Genomic DNA, 19,437 nt, shown 5'->3' with positions numbered 1-19,437 from the left:
TGAACCTTGGACAATTTTAAAACCTGCATGGTTGCAAAGAAACTCCAGTAGAGCTGAACATTCCTGCATGCATGGCTGGACTTACTTTGATATATACTTGTTATTTCTCATGATACAATAATTGTCTGCTTAATTTAATTGTCTGTCTAATGCCGGAGGGGCGTTTTGTGGTTAGTGCATTATGACTTTGCGGTCAGTGCATTATGCTGCATATTGAACTTGGCAACAACGTAGCAACGAGATATAATTGATTCTGAATAAATATAATTATATGAATATAATGAAGGCAAGAGCAAATCTGCTTCCTCTGGTGTTTGGAGCATTGGGATCTGCAGGGGTTTTGAATTTTCAAGCAGTTATGAATCATTAACTGAAACCTTATTCACTCAAATTAGACACTAGTCAACCATGTTCCTCCACCTCAGTTTATAAAATTATAGTCCTGGACCTAGCTCCACCCACAAAATGGAAACATCCAGCTCCTCCACCAGTTTTGCAGCAAACAACACTTTCCAAGAAACAAGCGGCTCGTACTACTCTCACAAAGCGAAAGGAAGACATCTAAGCAAGAATTTGCAGCAAACAAGCACAGCAAACGAGCGGCTCCTCTACTACTCTTGAACAAAGCCAAAGGAAGAAGCCAAAGCTAGAACCCCAGCACTTCCATACATCCAGCTCCTCCCCCATGCAGCCTCCTTGCAGCAAAAAAGTACAGCACACTGCCCAAGAAACGAGCGGCTCCTATATACTACTCTCAAACAAAGCCAAAAAATACTCTAGAGCTTCTCTCTTCCATTCTAGTTCTGTTATTATGTTACTAGACAGCATCTAGCTACAATAATTTTTTTTCTTGTAAGTTATAGTTGTGACACATGCATGAGTGCCACATGGGATATATTGGCTCAGTAGTGACTTAGGCCCGAGGGCCGCAGGCCTCGAGGGCAAAGGCACTACTGAGCCAATATATCCCATGCACACCAGTGAGCTGTGTAACAACTGCATTCCTTGTGCATTCCTTTCTGTGTACACATCACTCCTTTTATAGGACAACTAGTTTCAACTACTTGTGGTGGCTGTGGAATGCTCCAGACGCATGAAAAACGTTTTCTGCCTACCACTGGGCTTTAGGTAACTTCAGCCATACTATATGCCAGTATCTAGATAGTGGCACAGTTCAAGGCTTGACCTGTGCCATATGGCAGATATTGGCACAGTGTTTCCTTTGATCTGCCCACTCAAAATGCAACAAATGACAATACAATGTATAATGTTGTAGTTTGTAGTCCAGAGCAATCTATAGTACCGGTGTCATAAAATTTTAGGCCCCCCATGAGATTGGGCCCCCCCGGGCCTAGAATTTTAATATTTTAGGACCCCATTAACAGCGCAACAGCGGTAACATTATGTGACAGTGCATTCTCAAAATACACCAATACAGTCTTCTATGGTCTTTACAGTCTATGCAGTGCCAGTTACTGAATGCAGCTCTCCTCACACATACACATTATTTTCATCATTTCATTTGTGTGATGTTGGTCACTGATATAAAATATCTGTGAATTAATGTATACATTCGAAAGATATAGTCGCGTTGAATTTCTGCGCATGCTTATAAGTTTTAATGTGGGCCAGGAGCACATATGCAGTATGGACACATAATTATACTGATCGCCCTCCCCCCTCGCGCCTGTCGTACCAGTCTCGATCTCAGGCGCACTTGTTCTGAGAGTGAAGGCCCTGTATAGTTCAACACCTGTACAATCAGTTACTTAGTGCGAACCAGTAACCACACCTCTCACATGCACCTCCTGTACAAAATGGAGACTAGTAAGTCTAGTGCTGCCAGATTTGTTCAGCTATATTCTTCTCTTTTCTCAGTTCTAGTAACAACTTCACTAGATCTCTGTAAGTTATTGCATATAATAAGGATTTTTTTTGCACCTTCATTAGTCTGAACCAGCTAGTACAATGGAACCTGCATTAACGACCACCTCCGAAGTGCAAACACACGCTATATAACGGCCAAAAGCTCAGGTCCGGAATGAAACTACAATAACTTCAATGTAAAGCAAACCTCTCAGGAGCGACCACCTCTCTAATCCGTATAACGAGCAGCTTTCTAGTCCCCAACAAGCTTTAGCAATGGAAAATAACCTCCCAGAACGGACAGCCACACCCATAATTAGCAGAAAATTATTGCTGAGATAGCATTATTTTGCACAATCCTGAAAACCTAGCTGTAGCTTGTCCCTACAGCCTTTTCAAAGCTTCAAAGAAGCAGTTATGGTGTCCGTTTTATGGAGGTTCCACTATATATAACCACACCTCTCACACATCATGTGCATGGTGGGAGGCAAGCAGCATCATTTTAATCACTATACACTCTCAAATACACCAAGTATATAATTCAACATGCAGTGACTTTACCTCTTTGGGTACCGACTTGACTGCTTCAGTGTACGTTGATCACCACCTGCTGATGATGATATTATTATGATTTAACAGTGAATTTACCGCTTTGAGTATGGACTTAACTGTCACCACCAACCTGTGAAGAGGAGTCACACTATATACAGTAAATTTCGCTCTTAGCATGCATGCACTTCTGACTGCATGCACACCACATGAGAAGTGTCTAAATACATGTTAATATAGTAATAGCTACAAATCTATCAGAGTATGGTTGATCACTGCCACTTCTTTGGATACTCTCTGACCTCTTACCCCCCACAAGAGAAGAGTTGTAGGTAATTACTTGGGTAAAGATCATTAACGCAACAAGAGTTAAAAAGATTAGATTAGCCATGACTCACATTGGGAAAAATCACACACACACAATAACAAGAATATATAGCTACTGTGTGTTCAATTCAGTACAAGAGTCCTACACATAGCTCTAGCTTTACAGTCAGTCACTCTCAGCACTCATAGATCACTGGGTCTGCATGTAAAGAAGGTATACTAGTGATTCAAGCAGTACACATGATTTCGGGTATAAATCAAAGCTGGAAATCATATAGCACACTGTATACAACATGTACACTGTTAGAGGAAGTAAGTGATCAAGTGGTAAACCACAACTGTAGTGATTAAGTGTACTCTCCACTTGGACGTAGATCTAGATTTTCTTCAAGTTAGAACTGAGCTGCTGCTGAACTTTCAAATTGGAGAGAACCACCCTAGATTAAGTGTTCTGTGCATTTAACTGCGAACATACTACCTTTTCAAGTACTGGCAGATCTTAGTAATAATCTCTTCCTTCCCCAGATCGAATAATATACTAATCAGTGCTCTAAAGGTTGCTTCGCTGGGTTCGTGACTTCTCCAGATTGACAAACTGTTGATCACTGCCACTTGATTGCTTCTACTTAAATAAGTCTCTCGCCTCACGTCAGCTTGTTCATTGTCAGTCAACTTCAGTGGATTGAGGTAGAGCTCCACATCATCAAAGTGCATAGCTACTGGAGCAAGGTCGTCTTGTACAATCTCTCGATCCAACTGCTCGTCAGTGACTCCATGCTTGACCATCAACTCATGGAGACTGGTAATCCCTGAATCCTATACACATAACATGTTGAGGAAAATTAAGCACTTAACCAACCAACTTGTGGTCTGGGGTAAACTCTAAAACAACGTATATGCATTATAAGTAATTTAGTAACTTACCCTAAAATAGATTTTGTACACTTCTACCGAGATTATGCATGCTACAAAGCAGCTACAGGTGGGATGGGCTTAATTTCAAAAACATTAGTTTTGTCTCGAAAATAAGCCTACCCATGTGTTTACTTTGAAATTACGCCCACTCATTAAGTCTTTTCTGTCTGCATTTGAGGCCTGCCAGCTCTTGGATATCACAACAATGGTAATGATGGGTAAAGTAGCTAGGTATAAAGAAAAGTAGACAAGTAGTATCAGGAGGTTGTTCCTTGTCACTGCATGTTAGTCACTAACCCTTCAACAGAGATTCAGAGACGATTGTCCTTTTCTCTTATAATAGGACAAAGGATCTAACTATATCTAGCTATCTAAACAAGAAACTGCTAAACCTTTTCTTGACAACTGCTCACTGACGAATGCATGGCGTACTCTCGAGGAAAATTAGCCTATAGAGAAACTTTCACTAAAAAGTGGGGTGGGCGTAATTTTGGACGTGGACGTAATCTCGGTAGAGTACAGTATATTTAATACAAACAACGCACCTTTTGCTCATCACCATTGATACTAAACACAGAGGGATCAATATCATCATGAGCCACACCAGCTAGGTCCTGTATGTGCATGCATAATTAGCAGTACAGTGTAGACATATATATTCATGAAAGTAGATAGTTATAGTCCACTCACAAGAGGGTTTCTCCCAGTGAAGACGCTGTGCTTGTTGAGAGTCTCCCTCAGACAGCTGTAAGTTCCCTCAGTCTCACTCCTCCACATCTCAAGGGCCTGAATCACCTCCTGTCTGGGACTGACCGACTGAATATTGACACTAGAAGCTCGAGATTGGCTCAGGATTCTTCTGTACACCAGAATACTGTTTGGATCGGAAATTTGTGTAGCAAAATTAGAAACAAAGGCATTTGAAATCTGTTCATCTTTCATGACATTCTTGTCACTGTGAATACACAGTAGAGTATTTTGGTCCAAACCAGCATACGGCTCAAACTGGAGAAGTCGTTTCAGCGAAAGAGCTTGATGAACGGATTTCACAGCTTCTTTTTGAGAGCTGACAGCGGCAGCAAGATCTCTAACACTAAACAGCATGAGCTCTGAGGAAGGTTGTAGAGGATGACTGACAACTTCTAGTGGATTGATCAGTGATTCCACAACTACAATATTGGGACAAACATCTTTCACCGTTTCGAGAACTTTGTTGACTACCTCGGAGCGATTGGCAAGGCCCTCAGGTGTAAGAACTTCGGCTCGTATTTTAATAGTGAAAGATTTGTTGTTACAAAGCTCAAGGTGTGTAGTGATCCCATCATCATTGCACCAGCAGATCCCACTCTTCCACACGGAGCAGAATTTCTGCAGGGAAGGGACATCATGCTGTACTCTCAGAGCAGGGGCAAGGCGGAAGGTGAACACTATCCTCAAAATGAGTACTTGAAGGCAGCGAGGATCGAAAAAATCTGTATCCTGAGAGGTTTGGAGTATCCAACCAAAGTGGTAGCTCATGGAAGTGTCTTCCTCCCACACACGCTCGGGAGTTTCTATCCTGATGAGCCCGGGAAAAAAGAGATAGCGAGTGTCGGTTAGTTTTGGCTCCACCTTGTGAATGTAATCCAAGACTTGCTTGTCTTTAATCTCAAAGCACAGTTCTAAATGTGTCATGAAAGCGATTAGCATTTCAATGTCGTAATTTCTGAAAGTTTCAAGAAACTTAGACAAAGGCACCACTCCAGTGCTTGAGGCGAGTTTGCAGTGCTGGCGGAAGTGCTCAGGAGCAAACACTGTCCCAGTGACATCAGAGAGCAATGTTTTAGAGTCACAGATCAGAAAGGAATTTTCATATGAGGAATTGTTGTGAAGAAACAACAGAAGTCCCAATTTGCTTAGCTGGTCACAGATATCAATAAGACGGCTGAGGGTGGTCGGAATGAAAGAAAGAATGTCAGCCATTTTTTCTGACTCGTGTGTTTGGTCTAGATCGCTGTGTATTCGTTGTTGAACAACTTTCAATGAAACTGCAAGTTCTTCTTGGAAATTCTCAGCAAGGTAGATGTAAAATGTGTGAGCATTCAGGCTGATGGTTTCTGGAGAGCGGAGAATAGCAGAGCTTTTCTGGATCTGTTTTCTCACGATATTCATGTCATTCGAATCAGCAAAACGGCAATCCATTGGAATGAACCCTGTGAACTCAAATTTTGGGAATTTCGTGATAATCGGAGCAAAGATGTTCTCTTTGGCTCGTGGATCTTCTCTCATTTCCTTAACTTTGTCAGCATGACTACCAACTACTATCACGTGTGCTTTGCCTTTTAGATTGGTGCACTGGTTTTGGACGAGGGTCAACCAACGATACATGGAATCAATAATTGCATGCTCACTTTCTACAAGCTTAGCACAGAGGATAATGATGGGTGGTGAGGTTTGAACAGCATTCTCAAGAATGGCACAGTGGCTCGTGTAAAACTCTTTCTGGCCAGCAAAATCAAAGTAAATTATTTTTCCAAACTCTTTGGTGTATATTTCGTACGGTATGATCCCCACTGTCCTCGCATCGACACCATCTACGGGTCTCCTCTTCAGTAGTTTAGACCAAAACCCTTTTGGGCTCAGAATGGACTTCAACAGAGTGCTCTTCCCCACGCCACCATCGCCAATGATGAGCACAGACAGAGGAAGGTGTGGGGGTTGCTCGGAGGAGAGCTTTCCGATGAGCCTGCTGTGTTTCTTGTAGATGTTGGCAGCCTTGGCTCCGTGTTTCAAGAGGAGCTTTATGATGGTAGGATCGTTGGACAAATCGAGAGGTGTCTTGCCTTTTTTGTCAGTCACATTCGGATCACTGTGGCATTCTACCAGTAGAAACTCTACTTTATATTTTTGCTTTACCGCTTGTAAGAGGAAACCTATAATACGATAAGGTAAATATACATTAGTAATTAGGTTAGTTAACCTTTACCTGCTATTGGCTACACAGCAAAAACACATATGTTATATGGGATGCATCATCATATTTTAGTGTTAAAATGACAGGCTATACATTAAATTTCAAATGATGCATTTTATTTGAGATATTTTATGTTATTATAACATAATTATCTGTTTTTACTGTGTATAATTATATATTGAGTCATAAACGCGTTCCCTGCACTGCGTCCATCAACATGTCACAGAAAGCGCACAAACTTGCTAAAATCGACGCATGTAAATTTTCTCCAATGTTTTGGCGCGCCCCTCACCAAAACGTATATGGAGGGATCTTAAGGTGGCTCCCCTTAACTGGAGTTCGAAGGGCCCCATGCTCCTCGACTTGATTATGTAATGAAATGACAACTACATAGTTTGGACATCATGTGATACTGTTCTATTTTAGTGTTGCTCTATTTATAGTTGTTAACTATCTTATTTTAGTCCTCGTGTTCGGTTCTTTTGTGCAGTTGCTATTATTATTAAGCTATTGAACAACAGATTAGGCACTTTTAAAGTTTCAGCACCCACCGAAACATCATTTAGCGGGTAGGTGAGGGTGTACACTAGTTTAGTACCACCTCATCATGCCCTGATATAGGTGTAGTCCTGCAGTTCGAAGAGTATACTTTGAGGCCGCCGAAAACATCAAGAATCCCCTGCACACTCCCGACTATTATGTGGAAAATGGGAAGGATTTCACTAGGGTACGTGTTGGGTGCATGTGGTTGGATCGTGTTACCAATGGGGAAAAAAGAGGCCAAAATTTAAGTCAGTGTATGATTGACAGCTTGTTGCAGAAATCTGCACGTGAATAGAACGAGGTAGCAGAAATTGAAATATAGCGGGAAATATTCTGCAGGTAAAATAATGATTAACACAATTCTTCCACTTGAAAAATCATAAAAATGAGATTTCTGCAACAAGCTCTCACCTATGACCTCAATTTGGCCCCTTTTTCCCCATTGGTAACCCAATCTAGAACTGCAGAGCGACACCTATATCAGGACATGATGAGGTTGGTACAAACTGTAGCGTACACCCTCAGTTAACTGCTAAATGACGTCTCGAGGGGGTGCTGAAATTTTAAAAGTGCCGAAGCAAGGTGAGGGGTTTGAAAGGGGGGCTTTTGCGCAGATCCCTTCCATACGCGTTTGGCAAGGGGCACGCCAAAACACAGGCGAAAAATTGCGCTTTACTATAATTATGCGTCAAAGTATTGTATATGACTACTGTTCCTCAACGAGTGTTGCAAGCGTGCGCTTGCTAATGCCTCTTGCCATGTTTTTGTTTTCGCTTAAAAGTATTAGAGTGTTATAGAAGAGGCAAATAATTTGCAATGTGCTTTACTGCATGCAGCACTGGATTTGGTCAAGCGAATGCAGAGATACTAGCGTTTTGAAGAACACTAGTCAGGACAATTTTCGTACCAAACATTTGTAATGTACTTGGGCGGGACTTATGAAATTTGTCGTTAATACCGGAAATGATCTTAAAATTAGCATATCTGCTGAACCGCTTGGTCTATTCTCTTTTAAAAAAGTATAAAATGGACTCAGGACTCAGGAGTTAACATTGTAACAATTTGATATCTATTATGAAGTTCATAATGTGTCTGTACTGTATAATGTCCCTATAATAGTATGATGTCTCCTGCTTCAGACTTCAGAGTGTTCTTTTAGATATAAAGTAACCATGCTATCTTTTCTTTCGTACAGTATATTGTATCATGTGTCAGACCTCTTATCAATGTCCACCTTACACTTGTATCTGTTTCTTGATCTTTAAGCAACTTTTCTATCAATTTCATTTGGTCTAAATAAATCGTTTATAGTGTGATGTAGATTTAAGGCCATGCAACTATAGATCTATGATGCAACTCTGTTGACAGCTTCCAGTAGATTACTCCTGTCTTGTTTCGTGTGCAAATTGAATCGGTTCTTGCAATTTGATAGTTTTGTAGATTGTCTCTGGAATTCTCTCCAATCTTTCTTGTTTCTTTTCAACAGAGGCTTTCAGTAATTACTTTGTAAGAAGCTATTGATACACTTGGCTTGATTTGACTGCATTTCCATTCTCAACTCCACCCACCATTCAGATTGCATAGATTGGCAATCTATGCAATATGTGATTCCGCAAGAAATGAAAGCTTATTGAAGCAATTTTTTGCATAATCTAGAGAGAGTTAGAGATGAAACACATGCTCACTTGTGTTTTTGTTCATTTTCATGTTTGGTTGACAATGATGATTACCTTTATGAAAAAATCACACACAGAACAAGCATCAAATGCTAAAATCACAAAAAACTGTTATAAAAATCAAATTCTACGCTATTTTTTACCCCTGGGAGCAGCTGTTTTTTGCTACACTCTTCCAGAGCTTGCGGATAGCCCTTCTTGTTCACTCACTTTCTGGTCCTATTTCCTACCATTGCGGTAATCCGCCCACGCACTACTTCCGGTCTGACATCTCTAGTGCAAGGCTAACAGTGTGCGAACAGATGTGCTATGAAAGATTCTGAAGAGACTGCAACAGCCTTCAATGTGAGTCAAACTAGCCATAACTCGAGAAAGAAGCTTTAGGCCACTGTTTAGTTGCATACTTGTTTCAGATCAACCTCCCTCGACCTCCTCGGTTTTGCTTAGTTGGGCGGAGCCCGACCGTCCCTGACGGGAGGTAGGGTTTCAAGCCTATGTCAGGATTTGTCTTTGCTGCAACTATAGTTGCAGCCCAATCAAATTGCAGCATTTCTACTGTGGTCTGTGTCACGTCCGGTTGCGCAACCTCAAGCAAGATAAAATTAGTTAACACCCACTTCAGAATAATAATAATTATTCATAGAATAAAATTATTATTCATAGCTGCTTATCAGCGTGTTACATAATTCAGTAAGACAAATCCTGACATAGGTTTGAAACTCGACCTCCCGTCAGGGACGGTCGGGCTCCGCCCAACAAGGTTTTGCTCACCTCCTCAATTAAGTCATTATTGCTGATGTCAGCCATTATTTGAGGTCAAAGTCCTTTTTTTGGGCTGACATTGCATTATTATGCCTCGAGGCGTAGCCGCACGAGGGATACGGTAAAGCTGACTGTGTGTGTGTGTGTGTGTGTGTGTCTGTTCCAGCTGTAACTGCTCAACGGTTGCAATGCGACGAAAGCTAACAGCTTCTATAGGCGTCTAGCCACGTTCTTTTGGATTTCGATTATTTTGAAGCTGTTAGTTTTCGTCGCATTGCAACCGTTGAGTATGCAGTTACAGTTGGAACAGATACACTCCATAGATAGTAGAGGAGAGGGATTGGAAACACAGGGATTTCACGCGGTCCATGCGTTTTGCACCGGAAATTGACAGGAAGTTAATTTAATGGGAGGAGATTGCTGGTTGGGGAAAAATAATAAATAGCTAAGCTGCTATTATAGACTAGTTGCTCTGGTTACTGCTGTACATCCGAATGACTGACACTTTTCTCTTTGCAAATACTTGAGTGGAGATTACACATCCTCAACAAGCCTTGAAAATAACAAGGCATGCATTTACAAAGAAACTAAATCTAGGAACTCGATAATTATTTATTTTTATGGTACTAGTACTAGGCACTGTTTATTATTATAGACTGCTTCATAACATTATGACTTTCACACAATCACACAATTTTGATGTTTTACATAAAAATGTTTACAAACACAAAACATAATTTTTACGAGTCTGACGCCCTTTTAGGCAATGGTGTATTCTCGTCATCGGTCACTGTTTAGCTCTTGCAAAATAATTTACTTATCATAATGCATATTTAAACAGTGGGGTTATCATGTATCCCTCCTCTCTGCGGTTGGCATACAAAAGGGTCTTGCCAGATTTTCAGATTTTCTGAGTACCCCTGGGAAAAAATGTATGGGTAAGTTTGAATTAGTAGCCAAAACGATAAAGGTTAGCAAGGAAAATCTTTTCTTACGGCACATCGGGACCATTAAGCAACATGTAGAACTAAACAATAGTGATGTACAATTTATTGTTAACCAGTAGCTCCCCCGCAAAACAAGTTACTTTTTAATCCTTGTTTTCACACTTAAAGCAAATATTCAACATTAAACAGCATGATGCTCAACTTGGCTATGCCTACTGCATATTTCAATGCTCCCTCTACACTCTGATCACTCTCAAGCAACCATGACTACTTCCTAGCTCAAGATATCCCCCCACAAAGTTTCTTACTTACCAATTCTTAGCTAAATACATGTAAAATAGTGTAACGTGGAGCTCTGATGATCAAATAAATTAAGTAAATGATGTAAACCATACATTTACTATGGATAATGTACATACAGACTAGCTTTGCCAGTGCTTACTGCAGTTTTCTTCACTTTCTTCTCTTTTGTCTTTGCATCTGGCTCGCAATCAATCGCAATCAATACTTGCGGAATGCAACACGCATGGTGTCAGAATTCTCTAGGGCAATAATTGGTCACCTGTGATGTTTCCAATCCCTCCCCTCTACTATCTATGCACACACAGACACACGTACACACACACAGTCTAGCTAGTCACGTATCCCTCGTGCAGCTATGCCTCGAGGCATAATGAGTGCATGGGTAATGGATCGACCATGATTGTTGTTAAAAACGATCACCTTACAAATTGTACACTTTGATATGGCGTAGGGAACGCCATTCCCTTAGTTGTTGATATGGCGTAGGGAACGCCATTCCCTTAGTTGTTGAGCTGTATCAGTTTCATGTTACTGTTTCGTATTAAAGGTCTCTCTAACTGTTCTCTCTTCCTCTTCAGACAGACGACAGACGAGCTGAGCTTCTGTCTCATTAGCTCCTTTTTGTTGTCAAACTTCCCTTAGTCTTGCCAGCAGATGGTGTGTTTGATACCCCAACACCATTGCCTTACTGCCTTAGTTGTTGAGCTGTACTGTATCAAGTTTGAGTAGAATTGCAGCGATCGTCACGCTAAAAAGCTTTGAACTACGAGACAAACAGATTGTCAAGCTAAAAAGCGTGTAAATGGAGCAACGATCGTCATGCTAAAAAGCTTCAAGCGACAGACAAACAGACACATAGACAGACAGACAGACAGACAGACATTCAGACATTCATTCAGACGGATATCCGGTGGCTGAGCTTTTCTCTACAGTACTCAAAACTATGGGACTCGCCTCAGGGTTCGCCCCAATTATGTAAGCAAAATTTAACCCACGTGACGACGCCAGACTCTTTCTTTTCCATTTTGAGCATGCGCACCGAGGCATAATTATGGCAAACAGATACACTGTACATTTATTCAAATAACTCCATCTAGTGTCTTTGGCTAAGATCCAGGAAGAAGAGCCTAATCTGACCCAGCCCTTCTACTGTATTAATGTAAAGTTTATGAGTGAAAACTTTTGGGAATGAGCTGAATCCAAAGAAAATTTGACACATCTAAATTGTGCGATCTGGAAACGATGTCATACAAGTACTTGGGTATACATTGTAATTTTATGAAGCCATTAGCATACGCATAAATCGCATAATTTAATAACAAACTTGAAACGTTACTTTTTGTATCGCACTGATGAGTGATGGCGAGATACTTGACCACTTCCCAGTGTCCACCATTGTAGGCCAGAGAGAGTGGGGTGTCACCAGCCTTGTTGACTGGCTCTGTGGAAGACCATCGTTATTGATCGGTAAATACTACTTAAATTAAATATGAGAGCATTGCTACATCAGGATCTATTCCTTCTTTAAAAAATCTGTCATTCCAAGAGCACACGAAAATGCTGCAAGAGTCTCCAGACCTTTTCTCCTCTCTTCCCTCCCCCCTCTGAGAAAAGGTCTGGCCCCAAGACTAACAATGATATGGGCAACAAATAATTTTGAACTCAAAATAACTCTATCTTGTGTCTTGAGTGAGATCCAGAGGGCAATAACTAACTTGTTGCCCAATCAATGACATCAAACTCTTCTTATCTCCCCCCTAGATCCGCCACTGTATAATGACGTCAAACTGGTCAAGTTTTTTCTATAACAATAGACAACTGTTTTGAGTGAATTCGTTAGTTTTGCTGAATTCTATATAGTAAATAATTAGTTTTGCTTCCCACAACTAGTTGAAATGGAAGGAGCCTATAAAAGGACCAATTGTTGGGATGGTGGGGCATGTCAAAAAGCAGAATTCATCTATACTGCATTTACACACAGTGCAACATGCCATTATCATTATTTCACTGCAATATAATTGCTTTGTGTGTTTATAACCATACAAATAGTTCAACTGTTGGCATGGCTGTCTGTAATCAGTGGACTGGACTGGACTGGACTTTGACACTGGACTTTGACCTGACTATTGCAACACCAATTACATTCCTTTTCCTCATAATAAGACCACAATGACAAATGATTGTAAAAACTTAACACATGTACATCTAGCTACATTACAAAACACCTACTGTGGCAAGAACAATTAATTATAATGCTTGTCTTTAGGTTTGCATGATGATGAAGAGTATGTTTAGCTTTCTGTATAGGAGGACAAGCTGGTTGGGACCATGATGCATTCTTGCTTAATTGAACCACAATTGGAGCATCTATATATAGAACTGTTGTTTTTAGGCTCAAACGTAGGTTAAATTGAAAATGGTACATTGATTGTAAACACTTTCGATAAAGCGTGTCTGCTTTTCTGTTGAGCCGTGGAGAGTGAATATTCGCCATTTTTCATAGTGTACGAAAATCGAGTCTATATATGTGCATGCTCTGTGTGCATACTCCTGTCGTACTTTCCATGAAGCCGTTGCACATACACACTTAAACTACAAACAAGACGGATGAGCATCTGCCCCGCTATTTGTATCAGATCCGGTCGTAGTAGATACAAAGGATGTTCCTGTACAACTGAGTGCTGTTTCAGAAGGGGTTTGAAAAAAGGGCATAAAATGTTTAGAGACACACCTGGGAAATGTTTACTCACTGTAGATCTACCTGTAACGTTTCCGTGTTTGTGTAATTTCCCCTACTTTGAGCCTATAAACAACAGTTCAATTGTCGTGCAAGTAAGAATGCTGCTTATTAATGTGTTCTTAATTATTGGGTATGTTTGTACCAGGTATATGTTTGTAATGTATAGCTAGATATTTATGGGGCAAAAGTATGTGTTTTATGTTCTTTATAATCATTGTTTACAATCATTTTGTCATTGTGGTCTTGTTATGTCAGGTCAAAGTTAGTCCAGTATTCCAGTCCAGTCCAGTATAGTCCAGTAGTCCAGTCCACTGATTACAGACAGCTCTGTTGGCATGATAATTATTCATTAGCCTCGTTGTTGTCTCTCAACTGTGCATACCGGAAATTGTACCAGCCAAGAGCAACTGATAAACTCTTACTATTTGGATCAACATGCTTGTTGATGAGAGCCATGACCATCTCCAGGTCACCACGGGAACACTCAAGAGAGAGAGGAGTGTCTCCAGTCTCATTCACTGCAACTGTGGATACAAACAAATTGTGGACACTCAGAGAATGTTAACAGTTTCAGCACACACATTTGGGGTCACACTGATGTTCTTGAGCAAGATACTTGACCACTTCCCAATGTCCACGTTTGTAGGCAAGAGAGAGTGGAGTGTCACCAGCCTTGTTGGCTGGCTCTGCATGTGGAAGACCACCATCAACAACGTAACAGCACTGATAAACACTAGCCTCGATCCCAGGCCGAGTTTTCGCTTTTATAACGGTTAGGCGAACAACTGGGCCTGGTACTAGTTGTCTGCGCATGCGTCAATCGTTCGTCAGATTCTGACGAATGGATATTCTCGTTCACTTTCGTGACATTTATATTCGTGTACTATCGTGTACTAGAAGTCAGTTCCCGTTTTATCATTATTGGAATCGATTGGAATGGCTCTTAGCTGAAGCTTCTCTCTTCTCTGAAGCTTATTCTGAAGACTGAACAACAAGGGAAGAGGTATAAAGCTTTGTCAAGCTTGTTAAGGTCAGATATTTTTGTGTGGGCCCTATGGCCGGCTATGCTATCAAGTCTTGTTCATGTTTGGCAAGAATGTAGGTAGACTATAGTTTCATCATTAATATGGTGGATCAAGTGAAGAGTGTGAGCTAGAGAACTTGGTGCTGCCATCATCAGCTCGTCGACAATGACACTATAACCGAGAAATTTAATATGTATAGATCTACACGTATTTAAAATGTCTACTTCTCTGTACAGGAGCAATGGCTAATATCCAGCTATCCCAACAGTGCTCCTCTTGGCTATACTAACGGACGAGACTGGACAGTTTGAGGTAAGGGTTTTACCGTCTTTGGTTTCTTTTAATATTGTCCTATACTCACAGACACAGGACTGGAGTATGACCTGCTCATTCGAGCGTTGCTGGGTAGCTCAGAGACATCAAGAGAATCTACGTTTTCTCAAGCAATGGGTTACGAGTTGGGGCCTAGAATCAGAGAAGTCCAGCAGCCTGCTAAATCTTTTTGAAACGTAATTTGAAGGCATTCAATCATCCTGAAGTTGCCCTGGGTCACTGTAATTGTGCTACAGCACAACTGGCAACTCCCCAGGCCTTTGTGAAGCAGCTCCCTATGTGCATCTTTTGTGTACTCACTCTGTGCATTTTCTGTGTACAAATTTCTATTATTGATTTATTAAATATTTTTGCCGACCACAAATATACAATGAAAATTTGACGCATGCGCAGACAACTAGTACCAGGCCCAGTTGTTCGCCTAACCGTTATAAAAGCGAAAACTCGGCCTGGGATCGAGGCTATGATAAACACTTACTATTTGGATCAACATGCTTGTTGATGAGAGCCATGACCATCTCCAGGTCACCACGGGAACACTCAAGAGAGAGAGGAGTGTCTCCAGTCTCATTCACTGCAACTGTGGATACAAGCAAATTGTAGACACTCAGAGAATGTTAACAGTTTGCAGCACACACATTTGGGGTCACACTGATGTTCTTGAGCAAGATACTTGACCACTTCCCAATGTCCATGTTTGTAGGCCAGAGAGAGTGGAGTGTCACCAGCCTTGTTGGCTGGCTCTGCATGTGGAAGACCACCATCAACAACGTAACAGCACTGATAAACACTTACTATTTGGATCAACATGCTTGTTGATGAGAGCCTTGACCATATTCAGGTTACCACGAGAACACTGAAGGGAGAGAGCAGTGTCTCCAGCCTCATTCACTGCAACTGTGCATGGATACAAGCAAATTGTGGACACTCAGAGAAAGTTAACAGTTTGCAGCACACACATTTTAGGTAACACTGATGTTCTTGAGCAAGATACTTGACCACTTCCCAATGTCCATGTTTGTTGGCCAGAGAGAGTGGAGTGTCACCAGCCTTGTCGACTGTAATTGTATACATGCATGTTATGTATGTACGGGTGTATACTGAGTGATGCTCAATGCTCAAGGAAAAGCACAACCTTATGTTATACATAATTTATTATCTATCAGATAAACATACTACAAGTACGTGAAAAAATGGGAGAAAGTATAGCCTAAGGGTCGGATGAGTCACTCAAATACCAAAAAGGACGCAAACAAGATGGCCAGGTTGGGGTTGGTTATTTTGATGGTTAATATTGGCCTGGTTCGAGTGAGGTCCCCAGCACTACTTCTCCAATTTATAGGAACTACACATTGTTTATAAATGCATAGGTAATCTCCAACGGTATGCCTCAAATGCCTGTATACAGTAGACTCTCGCTATTCCGGCTCTCTGAAATGCGGCCACCTCGATATACCGGCCATTTGGTTTGGCACGGAATGCTAGCTATAATTATGTTTTCTGCACAAAACTCGACCTGAAGTACGGCCACCTCGCTATTCCGTTTACCGGCCAGTGCTGTCTGTCCCAAACAAGGTTTTCAATGTAATTTTATACGTATATTACGGCCGGATATGACGTTTTGGGTGTGGTTTAGCAAATAAAATTGAATTACACTTAAATAGAGAACAAAATGATTCATTATCCTACATTATCCTCGAGACAAGAACCGCAAAAGTAGTCATTAGATTCGAGGTAAAGTCGTTTTTAAGCCGCGGCTATTTCCTGAGATGCAGCCACCTCGCTATTCCGGCCAAGCTGCATGGTCCCAAGGGTGACCGGATTAACGAGAGTCTACTGTATATACCGTGCATTTGTTGTTGTTTTTACAGGGCCGTAGCCACCAGTCTAGTCAGGTTAGTCAGGTTTCAACCTGACCACTTTTTCCGAGGTGAATAGGCAATGGTCGGTCACTACAGTAAACACATAATGGACAAAATGTGCAGTTCCCAAAGCGATCATCATTTGCAAACCAGTTCTGTGGTCTTGCCAAATAAAACTTTGCTGTTTCTCCATCATGATGAGAATCAAGATGTTGTGTTCTGTAACATTATTTTGTGTTAGGGCTAAGCTTTAAAGCTAAGCAGAATCTAGTCCAGCAGTATAGTCGGTAGACAAGGGGCGTAACCAGCGATACCGGAAGTGGGCGTGGTCCAAAAAAGTTCGCGCCGATTTTTCCATTTCATAACCTGACCACTCTACTACGGCTCTGTTTTATCCTGGGTGTAAATATATGTAGTAAGTAACTGAAGGATCGGATATAGTCTCATGATACCGAGCCGGTTCTCATTAATACTTTTATAGTGTGGGGGGAGAGAAGCTATTAATGAGAACCGGCTGTTATATCACGTGACCATACGTATTATTATATACATGCAATTTGGAGGCATATCATTGTTTGGTTAAATTGTATAACCTTGTTGTGAGTTTTTACCCTCTCCATCATGAAATGCCAGCAAACAGTATACCTGAAAGGTTTATATTAGTAAAACTAGTAAAACCAGTAGGTTTTACATAGGATTGGCAGTGGGTTTGCCCGTGTTTAGCAATATTTCAATTATTTTGACTCATGTTCAAACTGTTCTATCTCTGCAGGGAAAGGCCACATCAAGGAACTGGCTAGACAGATAGTTTATTTAGCCTTTTCTCTCTTTGTATCTTTCATTTCATAATCCATGAACATTTTAATGAATGAATATTGTCATTTTAAAAATTGTACTATTTCGACTTTTCACCGCTCTTTGTCTGACTGACTAAGTAAGTGAGTAAGTGAGTAAGTTAAGTTTCTTGCCCAGCATTTGCTCCAAGTACAGCCATCTCCAGGACATTCTGCACAGGGTTTCCAAACGACTACAACCTGGATTACAAAGTGCTTCTTCAGATTTGCGATTGCTTCCACAAGGCAGATGACCTCTCAGTCTCTATTTCTCTTACCTAGACAATTCCGCCATCTTTTAATGACTCAGCAATTTCGTTGTAGCCAATTAATAATAGATAGGCATGCACGTGGCTAATAAACCGTGCGCCTAAAATCAGTGCTTTTCCAGAGCCTGAGGTGTTGCTTTTAATCACACTGTTCAGCTCTAGCTCCCTTTCTCTGACAGGCATGCTATATGCACTGGCTAGATATCATGCTCTTAAAATGGCTGTCATTTAATACTGATACAAATTCAACATATCCAGCAATAATTACCCATTACTATAATTATTAGTCCAGAGATATTCGAGAAGATATCTGATTAGTCCTGTCTTCTCTTCTTGAACTTCTGTACTGCCTCTTGACGTTCCACTTATGCATGTCATGATACGTAAACTGTACTGAAAAAGAAAGGGAATCCGACTAGAAAAACATTTGCAATGTGAAAAATTGCTAGGATTGGCCAGGGGAACCACAAAAAAGCGTGGAAACAAGAAATCAGACGAGAGCATAACTCCAATCCGTTACACCGTCATGAACATGTACAATACACAGTATATTAAATAATCCATGCAGGTCACCAGTACGGTCCGTGCATGCATGTTACTACGCATGGATGGACTGTGTGTATACCTGTGCTCAACACTGCATGCATGTATTAGGAACATCAATTCATCACAAATCATCATGGTTATATGCCCGCACATTCCAAAATGGATAAATATATAGGGATTGGTCATCACTCCACCAGTAAAATTGCGTGGCATATTGGCTGGGAAAATATAGGAAAACTACCAGTACATGTGCATGATTGACGTTGTAACGGATTGGAGTTATGCTCTCGTCTGATTTCTTGTTTTCACGCTTTTTTGTGGTTCCCCTGGCCAATCCTAGCAATTTTTCACATTGCAAATGTTTTTCTAGTCGGATCTTTAATATAGGTGGCATTGCCACCTTTTTAAAAAAGAAACTTGCTACAGCGGCTGTACTGAATTTTTATTTGCATTGTTGTGTCAAGTTAAAATGCATACCAGAATCGCAGCCAGTCTAGTGAGTCTATATATACATGTATGGTAAATACTAAAGTCAAAACTAACATAGTAAGGAGTAAGCTTAGTATAGTATGAAGGCATGACTGAAAAGATCATGATTGTCAGTGTTTGATTCCTAGTTCCTAAGAAACTTCATTTCATTCAATACCTGATGTCATCCGCGCTGCTGTTCTTCAGAAAACTTGTCAGACTCCAAGTGGTTATAGGTATCCACCATGCATGGGATGACTTGACAAAAGCCAGGAGAAGCAGAGCTTTCCTGAGCTTGATATAATTATACTTTAGTAGTACAGTAGAACCTCGATTATCCGGCCCTCGATTATCCGGAACCTCGATTATCCAGCTTGGCAGTTTTCTTTTTAATCAGATTACATAATTCAGAAAATGGGCGTGTCCCTCAAATGCGCATGCGCGTTGCAGCTGTTACCATGGAGACATGCCTGCTTTTCTTTTGCGCATGCGCAGACAACATGTGGCACTGCTGTTCATC

At 41.0% G+C, this 19,437-nt stretch overlaps 1 protein-coding gene across 1 annotated transcript in view; it reads right to left on the bottom strand.

Annotated features, from left to right (window-relative positions):
• Nucleotides 1-2,784: 2,784 nt before the first annotated feature.
• Nucleotides 2,785-19,437, bottom strand: part of LOC135336410 (death-associated protein kinase 1-like) — a gene marked incomplete in the record, with an annotated part of 19,913 nt that continues 3,260 nt past the window's right edge. Inside the window, 9 exon segments of the mRNA XM_064532173.1 lie at nt 2,785-2,941; nt 3,221-3,558; nt 4,203-4,271; nt 4,348-6,569; nt 12,178-12,282; nt 14,004-14,105; nt 14,163-14,267; nt 15,418-15,519; nt 15,578-15,682. Coding sequence (XP_064388243.1) covers nt 2,926-2,941; nt 3,221-3,558; nt 4,203-4,271; nt 4,348-6,569; nt 12,178-12,282; nt 14,004-14,105; nt 14,163-14,267; nt 15,418-15,519; nt 15,578-15,682 — 3,164 coding nt within the window.

This window comes from Halichondria panicea, chromosome 5 (assembly GCF_963675165.1).
Source record: "Halichondria panicea chromosome 5, odHalPani1.1, whole genome shotgun sequence".
Taxonomy (NCBI): domain Eukaryota; kingdom Metazoa; phylum Porifera; class Demospongiae; order Suberitida; family Halichondriidae; genus Halichondria; species Halichondria panicea.
The sequence above is the reverse complement of the archived record's forward strand: the minus strand, read 5'-3'. Positions and strand labels throughout refer to the sequence as shown.